Source organism: Budorcas taxicolor, chromosome 6, assembly GCF_023091745.1.
Source record: "Budorcas taxicolor isolate Tak-1 chromosome 6, Takin1.1, whole genome shotgun sequence".
In the NCBI taxonomy this organism is placed as follows: domain Eukaryota; kingdom Metazoa; phylum Chordata; class Mammalia; order Artiodactyla; family Bovidae; genus Budorcas; species Budorcas taxicolor.
Window position 1 is genome coordinate 100,765,893 of NC_068915.1, and position 22,814 is coordinate 100,788,706.

Sequence of the window (22,814 nt, forward strand, 5' to 3'; positions counted from 1 at the left end):
AGGTGAAAATTGCTCAGATGTGACCAACTCTTCATTCATGGGGATTCTCCAGGCAAGAATACTGGAGTGGGTTGCCATTTATGTCTTCAGGGGATCTTCCCAACCCAGGGATCCAACCCGGGTCTCCTGCGTTGCAGGCATATTCTTTACCAACCTCAAAATCATGTTAAGAAATCATTACACATTGTCCCCAGGACAGAGCAGATGCTCAGTAATTCTACCTCTTGTTATTAGTAAAAGCATGGATTTAGGTTCAAAAGCTGGGGAGAGGAGTGGTAAGGGATGTCTGGTGAACAAGGAGTCTGTTATCACAGGAAGAGGATGAAATGAGAGCAAAGAAAAGTTGGAAAATAAACAGATCTCTGTTGTTCATTATTTCCATGTTTGAATGCTTGGGGTGAATGCTTGTATGCTCTCTCCCAGGCTCAGACCAGGCCACAAGGATTCAGCAGTGAGTAAAGAAGACAAAAATTCAGCCCTTGTGAAACAGGCTTACAGTCCCCTGGAAGAGACAGATAAATAAGTTAACTGATCCTATGCTAAGTAGAAGATTAAAGCAGGGAAGAGGGGTGAGAAGTGTTGCTGAGTGTAATTCTAAGTGTAGGGAGGCAATGATGCAGATATCCAGCAGAAGTGGAAATGCCCTGAGGTGGGATGGACAAGGAGTTCAGAGAGGTACCATAGAACCTTCAAAATCATCTTAATCTTTGGCTTTTACTCTGAGATTGGAATCCAGGGAAGTTGGTGAGAAACGTGATAGCATGAAGTATATTCATATAGACAGGAAACTTGTAACCTGAATGGGAAGCAAAAAAATATGATTTATAAGGAAACCATTGTGCTGAAACCTAAGTGATACCAGTTGACATCTTCTCATAAAATATCCAAGAGAAGAGTTGGCTTAGCAACTTCAAGGAGGTAACCTGGGAAAGATAAGGGGCATTGGCCGAGCATACTGCCTTGACAATGCCCCTGACTATCAGATGCTCCTAGGTCTTGAGGGGCAGCTATACAGAAAATGGAGCCGCTGCCCCACAAGTACAGTCTTGTGCTGGAAACCTGAATATCAACACACTCCACAGTTTCACCAGGGTTACAGGAATTACAAAACTGATTGTTTTTCTGTTCACCTTTCAGTGTAGTATAGGGGAAGGACGCGCACTCTTAAGAGCAGGTCTGAGGCTCAGTTCAGCCTGAAGTAGCCCCTCTAGGGGCCTCAGCCCCAGTCCCAGGCTGTGCCTTGGTTGGTAGACCCCTTCGTGTTCTAAGATCCTCATGGTACGTGAATGTCTTTGTCCTGTTCAACAGCTTCCATGACCCTAAACCACACATGGTTGTTTTCTTTATATATAAAGTTGACCTTCATGTATTTTAATGTTTCCCATCCATTTATCAATTATCAAGCCAAAAGATACATATTTTTAAGAGCTATGGAAAAATAAATAAAAATACTTACATGTTAGATTGAAAAATTACTTTATTGGAAACAGAAGCTTGGTTCGAATTTTTCTAAATAATGCCAAGTGACAGGAGACTTAAATAAGAAGAAAAAATAGAGTTATCATCTTATAAGGCTACTCTTCTTTCTGAATGTAGTTTATGGAACCAATGGCTACCAAATCTCTGAATTGCTGCCAATGCATGATGGTAAATTAGCACTTAGCAGTGGAAAGCAAGAGATGACGCTTGAAACTTACATTAAGATAGAACATACATTATTCTGAACAGCTGCAAATGTACACATTCATTTATGAGAACATTGGTGTTACATTTATGTTCTGAGTCTGTGGTGCATTTCAGAGACTTTGATGAAATAAAAGAATGTTTCAACAGAATGTCATCTCATTGGCCTCTTTCACTGGCATTTTTACTGACTTGACAAGCAAAGGAAGAGGTCCATGATAAAACAGGATAGAGGATCTGCCATATGACCAAGCCAGGAAGTATAAGAAGTAATTGTTCTAATTATTGATCATTACTGTTTAAAGTTATATATTTCTCTTTCAATTCCTTTTTAACTCTACAAGTATTGAGACTAGATAGATAGATATGTGTGTACATATATACATACATCCCTAGATAGATAGACAGCTAGATCATGGAGAAATAAATAGATATTAGTTTATCAATCATTGATATATATATGATTTTTAGTTTTTAAACATATGAGTTTAATGCTCTTCCCTCCCTCAAATTAGTTTCTACCTTTATCATACTGTGGTCAGATCAATTCATTTATAGATATCAGTCGTTTGGTCTGGTAAGAAGTATTATCTTATTATTGGTTTGAGATTATATATATAACCAATAGATCAAATCTGTTAATCAAGCTGTTCAAATATTTTGCATTTCTCCTAAATTTTATTTGCTATATCTATAATTTCTAACAAAGGTTTCTTAAAATTTCCTAATTCTTGTGGATTTATCTGTTTATAATTTTGTTATATTTTGTATTGAGTAACTTGGGGCTATAGAACTAGATGAATACAAGTTCAGAATTGTTTATATCCCCCTAATGAATTGATCCTTTTATCATAAAATAATAATAATAGTACTTTTTGCCCAAAATATTTTTCTGATGTTAATATTCCTATATAATTTCTATTTTGATTAATAACTCCTTGCTATATATTTTCCATTGTTTCAAGTTTTGTGTATCATTATTTGAAGACATATTTTTTCAATCCTGGAGTACATTTATCCATCTCCTCTTTTGTTTATTTCATCTCCCTCATTTTCTGAATTTTCTCTCTATAACCCTTACTAAAGTAGGTTGGACCTTCTTAGTCCATTCTCCCTCTCCATCTTGGTTAATTTCTCTTTCTTATATTAAATTTTCATCTTTTTTCATTCCATGAGGCATTTCATTCCATGAGGTAGTTTTTCTCAAAGCTGTTTTCTCATTTATTTATTTCCTCTTCTGATTCAATTCTGTCACTTCACTCAGCCCATGAGTAGAGTTTTTGTAGTCTCTTTGCCATAAAGACTATTGATGTTCCAAACTCTTGGTTGAGTCACTTTCAGCCTTCTGTTTCTCTTACACTGGAGATCTCCTCTTCCCCATGTGAAAAGTAAAAACCTAGTTGCAGCTTCTAGGGCTTCTGTCTGAGACAAATACCCTTCATGTGCTTTCACTTGCTGTTCTAAACTTGTTTCTTCCTTGGTTCTGATACCTGAAGATGCTCTTTTTATTTTTTTAACTTTGTATTTTAAAAATACTTCTCTAACATATTTTTCCAACATTAGTCTGTGCTTGCAATGGGAGGGGTTTCTTCTATTTTCAACTCAGCCATTAGATTCCAGGAAGTTTCATACAGGTGCCTGATATGTACAAATGCATTAGTATATTTTTAAAGGATAGTCTTCCTTGATATTAAAGGTTGAGTTTCTTCCAACTTTTTCTATTTCTAAAACAAATAACTTTACAAAGCATATAAAGAGAATATATTGGGAAATAGTTCTGGGTGAGAACCAGCACACTACCAGGTTTTTATGTAAAACACATGATCATGTGATGAAAATGGCCTTCTAAATTCATTAAAGAATGTGATCTTTTTTTAAAAAAATATCTTAGTTGCTTACAAAGGGAGAGCAGATTCATCTTTAAATGTTCTTATGATTATCTGGATGAAATAACATATGGGACTCATTATTTCAGAGCAGAAAAATAATTGAGATTTTAATTTGAAAATTATTAGAATAATCAGATTTTTGAGTGCAAAGTGTGCATTAGCCTCTCACATTTCAGTAGCATGGCAAATTCAAGCATACACTTGCAACTTCCACTCATAACAGGAGAAATTAAGATGCCAGCTATTACTAAGACATATCATCTAATAAAGAAGTGCTTAATGTTCCTCCTTGAACAACAGAAATAATAAGTTGTGTTTTGGAACTTAGTGATTATGGAGAAAACTCTATTTTTTAGGAAATTATCTAAAATAATATAGCCATCTAAAAAAATACAGTTATCAATGTATAAAATACAGCTATCAATATATAAAATACAGCTATTAATATATAGAATACAGCAAGTGTGCTACATGCTGCTGCTGCTGCTGCGTAGTCACTTCAGTTCAGTTTCAGTTCAGTCGCTCAGTCGTGTCCAACTTTTTGCGACCCCATGAATCGCAGCACGCCAGGCTTCCCTGTCCATCACCAACTCCCAGAGTTCACTCAGATTCACGTCCGAGTCAGTGATGCCATCCAGCCATCTCATCCTCTGTCGTCCCCTTCTCCTCCTGCCCCCAATCCCTCCCAGCATCAGAGTCTTTTCCAATAAGTCAACTCTTCGCATGAGGTGGCCAAAGTACTGGAGCCTCAGCTTTAGCATCATTCCTTCCAAAGAAATCCCAGGGCTGATCTCCTTCAGAATGGACTGGTTGGATCTCCTTGCAGTCCAAGGAACTCTCAAGAGTCTTCTCCAACACCACAGTTCAAAAGCATCAATTCTTCAGCGCTCAGCCTTCTTCACAGTCCAACTCTCACATCCATACATGACCACTGGAAAAACCATAGCCTTGACTAGACGGACCTTTGTTGGCAAAGTAATGTCTCTGCTTTTGAATATACTATCTAGGTTGGTCATAACTTTTCTTCCAAGGAGGAAGCGTCTTTTAATTTCATGGCTGCAATCACCATCTGCAGTGATTTTGGAGCCCCCCAAAATAAAGTCTGACACTGTTTCCACTGTTTCCCCATCTATTTCCCATGAAGTGATGGGACCGGATGCCATGATCTTCGTTTTCTGAATGTTGAGCTTTAAGCCAACTTTTTCTCTCTCCACTTTCACTTTCATCAAGAGGCTTTTTAGTTCCTCTTCATTTTCTGCCATAAGGGTGGTGTCATCTGCATATCTGAGGTTATTGATATTTCTCCTGGCAATCTTGATTCCAGCTTGTGTTTCCTCCAGTCCAGTGTTTTTCATGATCTACTCTGCATATAAGTTAAATAAGCAGGGTGACAATATACAGCCTTGACATACTCCTTTTCCTATTTGGAACCATTCTGTTGTTCCATGTCCAGTTCTAACTGTTGCTTCCTGACCTGCATACAGGTTTCTCAAGAGGCAGGTCAGGTGATCTGGTATTCCCATCTCTTTCAGAATTTTCCACAGTTGATTGTGATCCACACAGTCAAAGGCTTTGGCATAGTCAATAAAGCAGAAATAAGTGTTTTTCTGGAACTCGTTTGCTTTTTCCATGATCCAGCGGATGTTGGCAATTTGATCTCTGGTTCCTCTGCCTTTATTAAAACCAGCTTGAACATCTGGAAGTTCACCGTTCACGTATTGCTGAAGCCTGGCTTGGAGAATTTTGAGCATGACTTTACTAGCATGTGAGATGAGTGCAATTGTGCAGTAGTTGGAGCATTCGTTGGCATTGCCTTTCTTTGGGATTGGAATGAAAACTGACCTTTTCCAGTCCTGTGGCCACTGCTAAGTTTTCCAAGTTTGCTGGCATATTGCGTGCAGCACTTTCACAGCATCATCTTTCAGGATTTGAAATAGCTCAACTGGAATGCCATCACCTCCACTAGCTTTGTTCGTAGTGATGCTTTCTAAGGCCCACTTGACTTGACATTCCAGGATGTCTGGCTCTAGATGAGTGATCACACCATCGTGATTATCTGGGTCATGAAGATCTTTTTTGTACGGTTCTTCTGCGTATTCTTTCCACCTCTTCTTAATATCTTCTGCTTCTGTTTAGTCCATACCATTTCTGTCCTTTATCGAGCCCATCTTTGCATGAAATGTTCCCTTGGTATCTCTAATTTTCTTGAAGAGATCTCTAGCCTTTCCCATTCTGTTCTTTTCCTCTATTTCTTTGCATTGATCGCTGAAGAAGGCTTTCTTATCTCTTCTTGCTATTCTTCGGAACTCTGCACTTCAGTCGTTTCCCATTCTTGTGCAACACTATGGACTGTAGCCCACCAGGCTCCTCTGTCCATGGAATTCTCCAGGCAAGAATATTGGAGTGGGTTACCATGCCCTCCTCCAGGGGATCTTCCCAACCCAGGGACTGAACCTGGGTCTCCTGCATTGCAGGCATATTCTTTATCTCTGAGCCACTAGGGAAGCCCCAGTCCCCTGTATAGGAACCTTGCAGTTGTAAACTTTCAAAGATGCAGATGTGCATTCCATTAATGTCAGGTGTGAGTAAAATTGCAGCTTGCCCTCTGTCTCCTATTGCTGGTGATCCTTCAGCTCTACCATCTTCTACCTCCTGTCTCTCCTCCAGTCAATAATTCTTCTTGCCTGTTTACTTGATTCCAGACCCTGCATGCCAGCTGTTGTACTGTATTATTGTACTTTTCAAGCTACTATACTGTAGGGTTAAAAATGGGTTTTTTTCTATTTTTAATGTCTTATTTTTGTGAAAAGTATGATAAACTGATTATAGTACAGTACTATATAGTCAGTTGTGTTAGTTGGATACCTCAGCTAACTTTGTTTCTTGGACTTACAAGCAAATTGGATTTGCAAATGTGCTCTTGGAACAGAACTCATTTGTATGGAGGGAACTTACTGTATAGTGATCTTAAGATATGTTAACTTGGAAGACAGAATTGTAGCTAACAGGCTATTTAAGTGGACTCTAAATGTCAGGTGAATTACTTATTCAACACATGTAAGTTCTGCTTCTCTTGTTAATGTAAGGTGGCTACTTTTAGAACCACTTTTATAAGAGGGATGCCGTGTGGACTTACTCTCTCTAGCAATGACATTTTCACTGTCACTCTTTTTCCTTTGGTAGAAAGCAAATTTGATGGCCCTCTTTTCTTTACAACTTTATCAGACTTTCCCCTTTCTTTTAGTGAAGACAAATTTACATTTAATGACTCAGGAAGCTTTGTAGTTTGGGCTGCCTCCTGCTTCTGCCAAATTCTGTGCTGCACGATGACCCTGGTCTCTGGCTTCTTTGTGCTGAAATTCACTCATTCACTATCAAATGACAACGAAGTACTTCCAAGAGAGGTCTTGGGGTCTGGCAGAAATGATAGTGAATCATGTTACAAAATAGTAAAAAAAAAGAAAAAGAAGAATATATATATATGTATGTATTAATCAGTGGACCTTGATTCTCTGATTTGAAAGGGCTCGTTCCAGTTTCTGAAGCATTGCAGAGACAGAGTTTAGGAAATATTTTTTTAAACTTTTTTACATTTCAAAAAAAAATTACTTTATCTCTTATTCCTTCTCCACCCTGTGCAGCTTAGAACAGCGAAACTTGACTTTGGAAACAGAAATGATGAGCCTCCACGATGAACTGGATCAAGAAAGGAAAAAGTTCACAATGATAGAAATCAAAATGCGAAATGCCGAACGGGCAAAAGAAGATGCAGAGAAAAGAAATGACATGCTTCAGAAAGAGATGGAGCAGTTTTTTTCCACGTTTGGGGAGCTGACAGTGGAACCCAGGAGAACCGAGAGAGGAAACACGATATGGATCCAGTGAGGGGTGCTCTCTCCCGCTGTCTCGAGCGGCCCTGGGAAGGACGCTGGGGATTCTGGTGGGAAGATTATATGGGACCAGGTGGCTGGTCACCTGGCTGTACAGAGTTCTAGCTGGGGAGGGCATATCATTTATAGACATTACCTACCCATATCTTCAATGTGTACCAAAGTTGTATCATGTCCCATAATGCTACTGTTAAGTGTTAAAACTGGATATGTGTATATAGAGTAGTTTTTAAAAAGTAAACTAAAAACAAGAAGCATATCTCAAGAATTATTTTATTGCCAGTCTTGTATTTAAAATGTTAAATCAGTATGTCATTGCAATTTAGCTTGCTTTCAAGCTTCACCCCTTGCACTTAACATAAGCTATTTTTGGCATTGTGTTATCATCAGCTTATTTTATAGATCAATATTTTTATTTCCCCCTTTGCTGAGGAAACGAAGATAAGCAGATATATAAATATATAAGAATATATATGAGATGAGTTATTAAAATCAAAAGAATACTTTGTGGCTGTGCTGTTTGTGCCAATAGACCTTTCCGTGACCAAAAAGAGAAATATAAATAATTTTATAAAATATGATGGAATCCCCAGGAAACTTTGAATCACTCTATGAATTCTGCCCTTGACACTGCTCAGTTTTCTTGGTGAGATGGTTTGACACAGGAACTTTTAGATTAAGTAAAAAGGTCTCCTTCTTAAGTCCCCTGGTCTGTCTTGCCCATGCCATAGACGCATGTCTCCTATGCAGGATGCACTTTAGAGGGGGGAAAATCATTAAAAAAAAAAAAAAAAGAAGAAAGCATTTAAGTAGTCATGCCTTGAATTACTCTTTCTGCTGGATGGTTATGAGAGAAAATTCTTTCTGCCATTGGGAAATTGAGAAACAATGTTTGCTAATTATGGTGTCCACGTTGAGCACCCGTCCTCTACTCCACCCCCATCCCTACCAACCTCGCCCTACCCTGAACTGCTCTCTGGAAATGCAAACAGTGAAATAGTATTACCGTCTCTCTCAGTTAAACTGCTGGAGTATGTGCCTTATATTCTTCTTTTGCTCAGGCTGACTGTTCTGTTACCATCTAGGATCCTTTCCGAACGAGAGCTGGCAAAGGTAGTTTGAAGCCAGAGGGAGGTGATGGAGGGAAAAGGGACCAGGAGAAGGAGGAGACAGTTTGGAAGAAACTATCTAGCTTCTAATTTGTTTTTTTTACAATATTGTCCTTCCCTATTAAAGCATAGTTATTCACAATAATTTTAAAATGTGAATCTTTAAAAGTCCGATGGTGATAAATTTGTGAGCATCGCTAATGATAACTTTCCAGACTCTCTAGGACTCTCTGGAGCTGGAGATTGGAGAGAAAAATTCTTCACAATTAAATAAGACAATGATTTTGAGAAGCAAAGTGAATAAATCTTTCTCAGACTAGAAGACAAAGTCACAAAAGGCATAATTAGAAATAAATACTACTTGAGTTTATGGGATTTGCGTTGTTTGGAGGTTTTCTGTGTGTATTTATTTTCAAGAGGACACTAACCTTTACAACCTCTGTTCTTGTCACTGTGCTGCCTTTGTTTATAAACTTACACTGAGCAAGCTTATGTGGTCCTTTGGTATTAACCACTGTCTCTAAAGCAATAGTTCCTTTTAGTTCCCTTTTCTCTCTTTCTTCAATTCTGTAGCAAGATACTCCTACCTGGATATCCTATAGAAAATTCAAATGCAATATGTGCAAAAATGATCTCTTATCTTTTCCCAAGTCCCTGCCTTAGTTAACAAAAACCACAGACTCATAGGAAGCTGTATGTTACAACAGTAAAAATCAAAGATTATGCAAACTGCCCATGTTCAAATTTTTTCCAATTGTCCAGCTGTTACTAAATCTTCTGTGCATCTCTTTTTTCATCTGTAGAATGGCTGGGCATAATAAAAACACTGCTCTCATAGACTTATGTGGTTTCAGCAAGGTAGCTTATATCAGGTTGAGGACAATACCTAGTATACAAGAAGGACTCCATCACTGTTAACTAGAATTTATCTCTACTCTACCCTCTTCTTCATGTTAACATTCACTCATCAAGTACTGTCTAGTCCACCCATCCTCACCTTTTTCATCTGCTCGCTTTGATCAATTCTGCCCATCTCTTGATGAAATCATCTTACCCAGCCCCTTGTGTTTTGGTATTTCATTTTCAGACTGCTCTTTCTAAGTCATCCTTCTGACCATTGTAGCCTTGTTAATAACATTCAAATGCCCCTCACACAGTATATATGACTCTAACCTGCAGTTTCAGTCTCAGATCCTGCCACTTCCCCCCATACCTGCAATGCTATCTCATGCCTCTGAAACGTTCCACCTTCTTTATCTTTAATATTTTTTTTGATATGGACCATTTTTAAAGTCTTTATTGAGTTTTTACAAAATTGTTTCTGTTTTTGTTTTGTTTTGGGGTCATAAGGCAGATGGGATCTTAGATTCCTTACCAGGGATCCAACCTGCACCCCCTGCATTGAAAGGAAAATCTTAACACTGGACCACCCGCAAAGTCCCTCCACCTTTTATCATTGTGCGCATCTTGACTGCCTTCCTTCTATCTGGCACACACCAACCGTGTATTTTTTTGTTTTTGTTTTTTGCCAAATCAAATGTCAGTTCAGTTCAGTTCAGGCGCTCAGTCGTGTGACCCCATGGACTGCAGCATGCCAGGCCTCCCTGTCCATCATCAACTCCCAGAGTTTACTCAAACTCATGTCCATCGAGTCGGTGATGCCATCCAACCATCTTATCCTCTGTCGTCTCCTTCTCCTCCTGCCTTCAATCTTTCCCAGCATCAAGGTCTTTTCAAATGAGTCAGTTCTTCCCATCAGGTGGCCAAAGTATTGGAGTTTCAGTTTCAGCATCCATCCTTCTAATGAATATTCAGGACTGATTTCCTTTAGGATGGACTGGTTGCATTTCCTTGCAGTCCAAGTGGCTCTCAACAGTCTTCTTCAACACCACATTTCAAAAGCATCAATTCTTCAGCGCTCAGCTCTATTGTTCAACTCACACATCCATACATGACTACTGGAAAAACCATAGCCTTGACTAGATGAACCTTTGTTGGCAAAAGTAATGTCTCTGCTTTTTAATATGCTGTCTAGGTTGGTCATAACTTTTCTTCCAAGGAGTAAGCGTCTTTTAATTTCATGGCTGCAATCGCCATCTGCAGTGATTTTGGAGCCCCCAAAAATAAAGTCAGCCACTGTTTCCACTGTTTCCCCTTCTATTTGCCATGAACTGATGGGACCAGATGCCATGATCTTCATTTTCTGAATGCTGAGCTTTAAGCCAACTTTTTCACTCTCCTCTTTCACTTTCATCAAGAGTCTCTTTAGTTCTTTGCTTTCTGTCATAAGGGTGGTGTCATCTGCATATCTGAGGTTACTGATATTTCTCCTGGCAATCTTGATTCCAGGTTGTGCTTCATCCAGCCCAGCATTTCCCATCAAATGTCAGCTCCCCTTTAAAGCTTCCTAAGATCTCAATGGAAGGTTAGTTGTGTTTTGTGCTCCCTATTTATATATATCTCTCTTTTACCCTTTTCCATGTCTGATTGTTTTCTTCACCAAGTTAAAAAGTAATTTAGGAAGCAGCAAAGTGGAATGGTAATTGCAGGAAGCTGAGAACCATACAAAAGTAAGCATCTTAATAGTTAGAACAGGACATGGAACAATGGACTGGTTGGAAATTGGGAAAGGAGTACGTCAAGGCTGTATATTGTCACCCTGCTTATTTAACTTATATGCAGAGTACATGCAGGCTGGATGAAGCACAGGCTGAAATCCAGATTACCAGAGAAATATCACTAACCTCAGATATGCAGATGACACCAACTTTATGGCAAAAAGCAAAGAGAAATGAAAGAGCCTCTTGATGAAGGTAAAAGAGGAGAATTAAAAAGCTGGCTTAAAACTTGGCATTCAGAAAACTAAGATCATGGCATCCAGTCCCATCACTTCATGGCAAATAGATGGGGAAACAATGGAGACAGTGGGCTGTTTTCTTGGGCTCCAAAATCACTGCATATGGTGACTGCAGCCATGAAATTAAAACATGCTTGCTCCTTGGAAGAAAAGCTATGACCAACCTAGACAGCATGTTAAAAAGCAGAGACATTACTTTGTCCACATAGTCAAATCTTTGTCCATCTAGTCAAAGCTATGGTCTTTCCAGTAGTCACATATGGATGTGAGAGTTGGACCATAAAGAGAGCTAAGCACCATAGAATTGATGCTTTTGAACTGTGGTGTTGGAGCAGAGTCTTGTGAGTCCCTTGGACTACAAGAAGATTAAACCATTCCATACTAAAGGAAATCAGTCCTGGATATTCATTGTAGGGACTGATGCTGAAACTGAAGCTCCAATATTTTGGCCATCTGATTCAAAGAACTGACTCATTGGGAAAGCTCCTGATGCTGGGAAAGATTGAAGGTGGGAGGAGAAGGGGATGCTAGAGGATGAGATGGTTGGATGGCATCACTGGCTCGATGGACAAGAGTTTGAGCAAGCTCCCAGAGTTGGTGATGAACAAGGAAGCCTGGCGAGCTCCAGTCCATGGGGTCGCAAAGAGGCAGACATGACTAAGCAGCTGAACTGAACTGGACTGAATATACCTTAGGCAAGATGCAAAATAATGATAAGTTATTCAACCTTTGAGCCTTAGTTTTTTCATCTGTAAAGTGAAGACAATAACTCCCTTACTTTGAGGTGATGTGCCCTGGGCATATCCAAGTGCCTGCCACGTAACTTGATTGATAACTCTATTGATAAATGGAGTTTCTTAAGGCACCAGAAAGATATCTTATTGATTTTAAGTGCCTCCTCCTCCATCATCACTGGCTTCCCAGGTGAAGCAATGGTAAAGAATTCTGCCTGCCAATGCAGAAGATGCAAGAGATGCAGATCTCATCCCTGGGTTGGAAAGACCCCCTAGAGCAGGAAATGGCAAACCGCTCCGGTATTCTTGCCTGGAAAATTTTATGTACAGAGGAGCCTGGTGGGTTACAGTCCATGGGGTCACAAACAGTTAGACAAGACTGAGCACACACACTCCACCATTATTATGCCACAGACTATCAGCATGGAGAGTTAGCAGTAAATTTTGTCTTTGCTTTATGAGGGATACTGTTATTAATTTTAATTATAAATCTCAGGGATGACAATCTTTAGTCAATGCATGCTGTGAGCAATGTCCATCTGGATTTCTATTGGTTTTTATATTAATTCAGCTGAAAGCCTAGAAAAATATCAATGCAAATTGACATAAGAATAAATTGGAAATATACAGGTAGTGTTGAGGGTTCATTTGCTGCATTCTGTATACATTTCTTTAAAACTCTTTAGACAACTGTGATGATTTTTACATTACGGGCTCAGGAAAAAAGACTTGCTTCCAAGTGAGTCTATAGTACTGGTTTGACTTATCAAACTATATGGCTGTGTATCCTTTAATGAACATTTAAAATAGAAATGCCCATGCCATCAAGCTAACTAAAGTGTAGATTTCATATGTAAATTTATCATGAAGTGACTAAAAACTCCAAGTGGAATTTAAATAATGTCATTCCAATTTATTCACACGCTGAGGATTCCTTTTACAAAGTTAGATCAATGCTAGGTAAGAGTTTAAATCTCTTTGTAACGATATAGTTAATATGATATAATATTATAAAATTAATTCATATAATTAGTAGCACCATAATTTTAATGATATAATTATCTCTCATTGGAAATGCAGGAGCGGATTAAAGATTGGGGTTGTTGTTTAGTTGATTTCCTTTAGAACTGTTTGGTTTGATCTACTTGCAGTCTTAGGAACTCTCAAAGAGTCTTTTCCAGCACCACAGTTTGAAAGCATTGATTCTTCGGTGCTCAGCCTAGACTGGGGTTGTTGTTAAGTCGTTTCCAACCCCGTGAACTGTAGCCCACCAGGCTCCTCTGTTCATGGGATTCTCCAGGCAAGAATACTGGAGTGAGTTGCCGTTTCCTTCTCCAGGGCACCTCATGGACCCAGGGATCAAACCCATGCCTCCTGCATTGGCAGGTGGATTCCTTACTGCTGAGCCACCAAGGAAGCCCCAGGGAGCCAACCACAAACCCCAGTGTTCCTTACATTGCAGATTTGTGCCCTCTTGGTGTAGCACCCTAGAAGAGAAAAGGCATGAACTTTTGCATTCAGAGACCTGGATCATAATTCCAGCTTTGCAGCTTAGTAGTTATGTCAAGTTTGCAAGCCTGTCCATTTTTATGTAAAATTGGGATAATAATACTATCTTTTCCTTATTAGATTTTTTTGAGGCATGAATAAGTGATTAGCACAGTATTTGGCATATATTAAGTGTTCTATAAATGGTAGCTGTTGGCCCCCGAATTACTCCTGTTAAAAGGATGCTTCTGGAGCTCATAGCCAGGTTCTGGCCTTGGAAAACTGACCAGCAATGAAACACTAGTATGCACAGCAGCAGAGGGTGTAATTGCGACCCTGTCTCAAAGACTCTAATTTTACCTTTTCTCAGATGACCTGCTGAGATTGATGACAAGAAAGAGGCATGCCGAAAGCATCCTTTCTATTTGCAATTAATACAATTACATTCATGATCTGGGAATAAAATCTAAAGAACCACCTCTAACTAACTGTCCACCAATTTTGTCTATGTGGACACAGAGGAAGACAATGGGCATTAAAGGTATAGGTAAAATACGGTGAAAGTGCCTAAGGATGTGGGCCAGTGAACATGCCTACAGTCATATTAGCATCACCTTTAGTGAATATTCGTTGAAGGATTCCACATTCTAGACTAGCAGGAGGCTAAGTTTGCTCAGATTCACATGAATCATTCACAGATTCATTCACATGAATCTGAGCAAATCCGAGGAGATATTGAAGGACAGGAATGCCTGGCGTGTTGCAGTTCATGGCGTTGCAAAGAGTCAGATGCAACTTAGTGACTGAACAACAACATGTCCCTTGAGTCAGTGATGGCTATCTAACCATCTCATCTTCTGCCACCCCCTTCTCCTTTTACCTTCAATCTTTTCCAGCATCAGAGTTTTTTCCAATGAATCAGCTGTTTGCATTAGGTGGCCAAAGTATCAGAGCTTCAGCAACAGCTCTTCTAAATGACTATTCAGGGTTGATTTCCTTTAGGACTGATTAGTTTGATCTACTTGCAGTCCCAGGAACTCTCAAGAGTCTTTTCCAGCACCACAGTTCAAAAGCATCATTTCTTCGGTGCTCAGCCTAATTTACAATAATTTCCACATGAGAAGTATTGCAGATGTGAAAAGATCACAGAGGTGAGGCTGGGCAAGGCACTGGAGAGCCATGGCTATGACATGAGCCCTAAAGGATGGGTTGGAGGTAATCAGACAGGGGGCAGCTTGGAGCCAGGACCTCCCTGGAGCACACATGGAACAGCATGTATGAAGGTGCTTGTGCTACAGACTCTAGGGAGGGGGCCTTTTCAAATACACAAGATGACCTATCCAGCCTGTGCCGTCGAGGTGGCCTTCTACCTAACAACCTTCTTGCACCCTGTGAGACTTGAAAACACACTTAGGTCCCAGGCGGCTTCTACCCTTTTATTCAAAGGAAGCAGCCAGGGTGCGAAGTGTTTTGCCTTGTTTGAATTCACAAACCACAGGGAAAGAGTGCTGGATCGCTGGCTCCTGGAGGTCTCTTTCATTATTCTCTTTATAGTCTTCTTAATGGGACCAGTGGGAAATGAGCCAAGTGTTAGCACTGCCCAGCTGAACGGCCTCTTGTTGCCAAGTGACTTGGATAACGAACAGTTTCCCAGGCAGCCTGACTTTACTGAACCTACTCTAGAGCTTTGAGCGGAAAGTTTAGCCAATGAAAAGTGTGTTGTTTAACATCCCATTTATGGCTCAGGTCCAGGGCTGAATGACACTCTTTATTTATGGACTATGTGTACCTGCTGTCATCATAGCCCCTTGAGGCTCAAGCCCAGGTGAGACCAGCCCACACGGGTAGAAGCCCTTTTGTTTTATCTTAGGGGTCCCTTTCTTAAGTGGAGAGTACAGGTAACAGGATAACCACTGAATTGTCTGAGTGAAGAGTCAAGTTGGACTATTTGCTTGGAGCAAAGCTATCTCTTGGCTCTGAGGGGAGCCCTTAAAGAATCTGTGAAAACACGAAGTCCATCCTAGCCCTTTCCTCCCAACATACACGTTCCCTGCCTCCACAAGAGTCATTAGAATTGGCTAACGACTCTTAGCCAATTAGAACAGGCTAATTGAATAGAACAGGCTAATAGAAGTGAAGAACACTTCACCCTCTGTTGATGTTGCCATTTAGTTGCCCAGTCATGTCTGACTCTTTCGTGACCCTATGGACTATAGCCTGCCAGGTTCCTCTGCCCATGGGATTTCCCAGGCAAGAATTCTTGGAGTGGGTTGCCATTTCCTTTTCAGGGGATCTTCCTGACCCAGGGATCGACCCATAACTCCTGCATTGGCAGATGGATGCTGCTGGGCCACCTGGGAAGCCCTCACCCTCTGTTACTTTTCATCGAAGTAGCTAATGGCCCATGTCGCTTGTCTCTGCCTGTGAGCTCATCCCCGTCTTGCTCAACACATTCTCACATTTGCTTCAAACTCTGATCCCTCCCCCATCTCCCAACCTTTCCATCACACCTTCTAGATCTGCCAGCGTCCCCTCTACATCTTTCCTGAAGCAGCTATGTCCTAAAGACATGGCTGTCCTGCAGCCCTCTCCAGGATGGCCTATTTTTCCTTCCCACAACACAATTCAACACAAATGATAATTCCCACAATTATCATTAGCCTGACGGAGAGGAAGGTCTCTCTTTGCTTTTTATAGCTCCTTTTGGAGCGTTGATCCTCTCACCTCCCTAAGAACCTTCTTGGAAGTACATGTCACATGAAAGAGTATTTTTAGCATTCAATCAGCTGTTTGTCTTCACTTCTGGCCAAACAGGTCCTCAACCTACTCGGTCCTGAAAAATCTTACTCTCCTCTGCCCAAACATCAGCCACCTATGCCCAAGGTTGACCTCACACCATGGCGTTACAAAAAGTTGTTGCTGTTCTTGGGTCGCTAAGTCGTGTCCGATACAGTTACCCCATGAACTGCAGCATGCCAAGCTTCCTTGTCCTTCACTATCTCCCAAAGTTTGATCAAATCCACTGACTCGGTGATGTTCTCTAACCATCTCATCCTCTGTCATCCCCTTCTCCTCCTGCCCTCAATCTTTCCCAGCATTGGAGTCTTTTCTAATGAGTCGGCTCTTGCATCAGATGGTCAAATTATTGGAGTTTCAGCTTCAGCATCAGTCCTTCCAGTGACTATTCAGAGCTGATTCCTTTAGGATTGACTGGTTTGATCTCCTTGCAGTCCAAGGGACTCTCAAGCCTAGCATTTCATATGATGTCCTCTGCATACAAATTAAACAAGTGAGGTGATAATATACAGCCTAAAAATAACTGCACCATCACCAAAATGTCACCAAGCATCCAATCTCTGATTATCACCTCTTCTCTTTCTAGATCACTCCTTTTTGCACCATCACTCCAACAACTCTTGAATACTCCCAAAGTATCTCAGAGCCATGGACTTGCCTAAATTTTCCCAAATTATTATCCCCTCATGCCATCCCTCATGGCATCACTTCCCTTCTTGACCAACTTAGCTTCTGTGGCTCTCCATCATATTTATTCCTTGGAGTAGGAAATGGAAACCCGTCCCAGTATTCCTGCCTGGGAAATTCCATGGACCAAGGAACCTGGTGGTTTACAGCTCGTGGGGTGCCAAAGAGTCAGACATAACTGAGTATGCGCTCACACACTCCACTCTCAAATCCCTTCACCTTCTCTTCCACCACTCCACTCACCTGGGAAGCAAAGAAAAGAACTCAACTTTGGCTAAATTCAATTTCTGCTTCCTCCTAACCTTCATCTAAAAAACTAAACGTGGCTGAAGAGCAAAGACCACTGACTGACTTGTCTACCTTATATAAAAATGGCTCATTTCCCTCTCATTGTTGTCCAATAACTTATTTTTGTAATTTTAAAGATCTATTTCACACTTCATAAGCCCCATGAGCTCTTTCTATCCTCATATTCAGCTGATAATCTTACTTATATAACCTTACTTACCGATGGCCTCTTTTTACTGAGGGGGAAAAAAAATCCACAAAGCACATGAGATTTTAGCTCCCCAACCAGGGATCAAACCCACACTCCCTGCATTGGAAGGTGAAGTTTTTTACCTCTGGACGACTAGGGAAGTCCCTGTTTTAATGTTTCATCGTCATATCTACCAGACAAACTACACCTGCACTGTACACCCATCTTAGCTCTTGTTCCCAAAACCGTGCTGCCTGCTCCACCCAGGCCAATGATTCCTCTTTGAGAGCACACCTCTCCTATTCCAGAATATCGCTCCTTCAAATAGATACTCTTTCTCTTGCATTAGATGTTTTGCTCTTAACTATTAAGCCCATCCATACATACTTACATTTTGGTAACTTTAAAGAATCCTTTCATCTTATCTATATATACATATGTCTAATTTCAACATCATTCTTCTGCTTCACTCTTCAGAAAAAAAAAAAAAAAAAACAACTTGAATTTTCTGACCTCATTTCTAACTTCTTGTTTCCCATGTTCTCTTGAACTCAGTGGAATCATGCTTTCTTGCTCAAAATTGCAGAGAAACTACCGTAGTCAAGGTCAGCCATGGCCTTCATAAAATCAAGTCCAATTGTCTATCTTCCGTCTCCATCTTAGCTGTTCAGTGACATTGTCTGTGGTGTCCACTCCCTCATTTTTGAAACACTTTGTTTGGCTTCCAGGACAGCACATGTTCCTGGCTTTCCCTCTGCTTTACTAGACATTCTTTAGAACACCCTCCTGTTCCTGACCTCTGTATGTTGGAACAAGAGAAACATTCATCTTTGGACTCTCCTTCATCTACCCTCAACCTCTTAAGCCTCTTATAATCTCCTTGTTTCAATCGACACTTATGACTCTCAAATTTATGTTTCCGTTCAACTTCTTTCTTACCTCCAACCTCGTAGAAACTCCGGCTACTTCATATGAGTATCTAATGAACTGACATTTCCAACAAGAAATATGAATTTCTTCACAAATATGTTCCTAGCCCATCGTTCTCAGTCAACCGCACCATCATTTACCTTGCAGCTTAGATTTCTTAAAAATACAATCATTCCTTCATCTCTTTCTTCCGTATCACATTTCAATCCATCAGCAGATCTTGTCAACTCTGCCTTCACAACGTATCCTTAATTAGACTCTGACTCCAACTCCTTCTCAGCACCAGCTCTTCTTAGCCCAAGTTCCATCATGCTTTTCTGGACTCCTGATACACCTTACAATGGATTCTTTGTTTCCATTCTGGTCTTTTTTCTTAACCTCCTCTCTCTACTCAGCAGCAAGGGAGATACTTTTTAAAAAGAAATACTATGGCATTTCCATGCTCAACTCTATCCGTCATCTTCCCACGATAGATCAAATCCCAGGATCTTGTCATGCTCTTACTCTTTCTACCTCTTCAATTTCATTTATTATCACACTTCTCTTGTCCATTCTGCTTTATTCACAAGAGGTAGTGTGTGCTCAGTTTTGTCTGACACTTTGAGATCCCCTAGACTGCAGCCCACTGGGCTCCCCTGTCCGTGGAATTTTCCTGCCAAGAATACTGGAGTGGGCTGCCATTTCCTCCTCCTAGGGATTTTCCCGATCCAGGGATCAAACCCACATCTCCCCAGTCTCCTGAACTGGCCAGGCAGATTCTTTACCACTGAGTAGTCACTGGGGAAGCCTTTTACTCACAAGACCCATTCTTTATATCTACAAACAAGCTCTTACTCCAAGGCCTCTGAACTTGCTTGTCCCTCAGATACTAATATAACTCATTCCCTCACTTTATTCAGGTCTCTGCTCAAATATCACCTGAGAACCTTGCCCTGATCACCTCATCTAAATGATACCCCTTATCATGCCTTATCCTTTAACTACTTTGTTCTCTTAGTGCTATACAGGACCTTGAGCATCCCTCATTGCTCAGTTGGTAAAGAATCTGCCTGCAATGCAGGAGACCCCGGTTCGATTCCTGGGTCAGGAAGATCCGCTGGAGAAGGGATAGGATACCCACTCCAGTATTCTTGGGCTTCCCTTGTGGCTCAGCCGGTAAAGAATCCATCGGCATTGAGGGAAACCTGGGTTTGATCCCTGGGCTGGGAAGATCCCCTGGAGAAGGGAAAGGCTATCCACTCCAGTATTCTGGCCTGGAGAATCCCATGGACTATATAGTCTATGGGGTCGCAAAGAGTCGGACATGACTGAATGACTTTCACTTTCACTTTTTCAGTGTGCATAGAACAATCATGAGAAGACTGAAGTACTTAATCAATATCTGTGGCATGGGTCAGTGAGTGAATGTTCAGAGTTCAATGTCAAGTTTCTGGTTCACATATTCCGTGATGTTCTGAGTTGGAGTTTCTAACAGAAAGTAACAAATGACTAAACTCTACCTTATTTTAGGGCCCCAACGACCCTCACAGACTGAACAAATTTCAAAGATTTGGCTTCCTATGAGAACATCAGTGCAGAGAGACTCCAGTATCTGCTGTGATGTTATTTACTCACTTGGATATTTTGAAATATGAGCCTCAAGCTCAGCATTCAGGCCCAATAGCTCTCGAAAGAAACATGTATCAAAATGAATTTTATATTATGTAGAAAAAAGCATCCATGCTATTTTTGTTGTTGTTTTTTAGCCTCTGAACCTCTTATCTATTTGTCCCTCAGGATACAAATATCACAAGTCATTGGTAAGGTATCAAAATGCCATCACATTTCTCCTTTTTTCTGAAGACTGAAATTTGTTTGTTGTTGTTTAGTTGTTAAGTCTTGTCCAACTTTTTGGCACCCCATGGACTGTGCCCAGGCTCCTCTGTCCATGGGTTTTCCCAGGCAAGAATACTAGAGTGGGTTGACATTTCCTTCTCCAGGAGATCTTCCCAACCCAGGGATCCAACCCACATCTGCATTGGCAGGCAGAATTCTTTACTGCTGAGTCACCAGGGAAGCCCTTCATTAATTGTAATTATGTACAATTAGACAAAATGATAACATCTAAAGAAGCAGATTCTGTGTTTCATTTGCTTTAAGAGAATAATAAAAATGGAATCATTCAAATCATGCCACTAATTTGAACACATTATTATTTTCAAAGAAAGTAATAGATGAGTTAAAGATATTTTGCTTCAACCACTTTTTTTTAAACTGTTAAGCTTTATTTACTCTGAAGTTGTGAGGATAAGAACTATGTTGTATTCATCTCCTACCAAGGACACATAGAGAGATGTTCAACAAATGGCTTTGGAGTGAATGAATGTGCCACTTACGAATGTAACTCAGAATTTAAATTAGAAATTTAGAGCAATTTTCTGAGAGCTTGATTTGCACCAAATCCAAGTTTGCAAAATACTAACATTAAGAAATAAGCAATTGCTTTTTGAAAGTCTTCCTTTTATAAAAGAAGCACTTTAATATCAATAGTTTCCTCAGTCCATGTAAGATATTATTTGGTTTATAAAAATTGATTTTGTGTATAGTTAGTTGTTCATAAATAACCCTTTGACAAATGCAAATATAAAAGTGTTCATGAAAGCAAATTGTGAGAGATACACTTTTCTAGGAAGAGTGTGGAGAGTTTTTAAGATGAATAACATTTTATATCTGCTTTTGAGTTGCAGACAACATGGATCACTGGGCAAAAATAAGAAAAAGAAGGGCAGAACCAGAAGTTCAGTGTCAAGGAAGTGAACCATGGAGTAAAATTTGAATCTTTTCAATGGCATTTCAGACTTATTTTACATTAAGTTTTATACTATGATAAACAAGTCTTTAATATATAACAAGAGAGGATGGGAAATTCCAAAGTGAGGTTTGATTCTTGTGTATGTACCATCACACTTCACGTGCTTAGGAACTGTACATGTCTACAGTTTGTTTCAGTAACAAAAGAGAAGACACTGATCTAAAAGGATGAACAGACCGAATTCAGTCTGGACCTGGGGAGATGACTCACCATGTTCAGCGGTCCCCGACGTGAACTGATCTGAGACAATAGCATTTTCAGTGTGTTTCCCTACTTGCAAATGCCTTCCAGGTATGCCTTTCAAACTTCGGAGAGGAAAGGGATGCAACAAGTAGCTTTCTGATAAATCCATAAGGTCAAAAACCTCTACCTTGAGTATAAGTGAAAGTGAAGTCGCTCAGTTGTGTCCGACTCTTAGTGACCCCATGGACTGCAGCCTACCAGGCTCCTCTGTCCATGGGATTTCCCAGGCAAGAGTACTGGAGTGGGTTACCATTGCCTTCTTCAGGGGATCTTCCTGAACCCAGGTCTCTCATATTGTAGATAGACGCTTTACCATCTGAGCCACCAGGGAGGTCCACCTTGAGTGTAACCCAGTGCAACTGCTGAGCAAACAGAATCCTCCTTCTAGAATGGCTGTTGCACAAGCAAGAAAGGTAGTTTTCAAGATATTTTTATTCTCACTGTAAATGCAGTCAAAATGACCCACATATTTGGTAACTTTTCATGGCACCTGGTATGCACCAATAACTCCTTCTGATCCTTTTTCTCCATAAGCAGTCTTATGGAATGTGATTCCCCTTCTTAATATTGTATTTTCAGGTACCTATACTTGGCCACTTTTAAACTTATTTTATTAACAGAGTAAAGATATGTGATTTAAAATTGAAGCTATGCCAGAGATAACAAATGGCTTTTGGTTTCTATTTTTCTCATATATAAAAGGTTCAGTTCAGTTCAATTCAGTCACTCAGTCGTGTCCAACTCTTTGCGACCCCATGAATCGCAGCACGCCAGCCCTCCCCATCCATCATCAACTCCCGGAGTTCACCCAAACTAAACTGTGTTAACTCAAAAGAATAGGTATGTTTATCTTCCAGATTTTCTTTGTAATGGTTAGCTGGTTAAATAAAACATTGTATTTACAGAAATAAAAGGCCATTCCTCAATTTTTCAGATGTTTCCAGCTTGACATGGGTTTGGTGACCTTATCAAGACATAAAATCATAAATTCACTGAGGAGTAAGGTTAACTACCATGTAGACACACACACACACAGACAACAACTTTGACCTCTCTCTTGAGTAATGAGATTAGAAGAAACTAATCTCAAATGAAAGTAGAGCTTTCTACATGGTCACATATGTATTACACACTCATTACCCAAAGTGAGAAAGTAGGTCACTCCTCATTTCTCATTTA

The 22,814-nt window shown here is 40.2% G+C and overlaps 1 protein-coding gene across 6 annotated transcripts in view; it reads left to right on the forward strand.

The window, feature by feature from the left end:
- Positions 1-7,965, forward strand: part of ARHGAP24 (Rho GTPase activating protein 24) — a 466,342-nt gene extending 458,377 nt beyond the window's left edge. For all 6 annotated transcript variants that reach the window (XM_052641698.1, XM_052641700.1, XM_052641702.1 and 3 more), the window contains one exon: positions 7,214-7,965. In XM_052641698.1, coding sequence (XP_052497658.1) covers positions 7,214-7,457 — 244 coding nt within the window. In that variant the 3' untranslated portion in view covers positions 7,458-7,965. The remainder of the gene's footprint in view (positions 1-7,213) is intronic.
- The last annotated feature ends 14,849 nt before the right edge of the window (positions 7,966-22,814 follow it).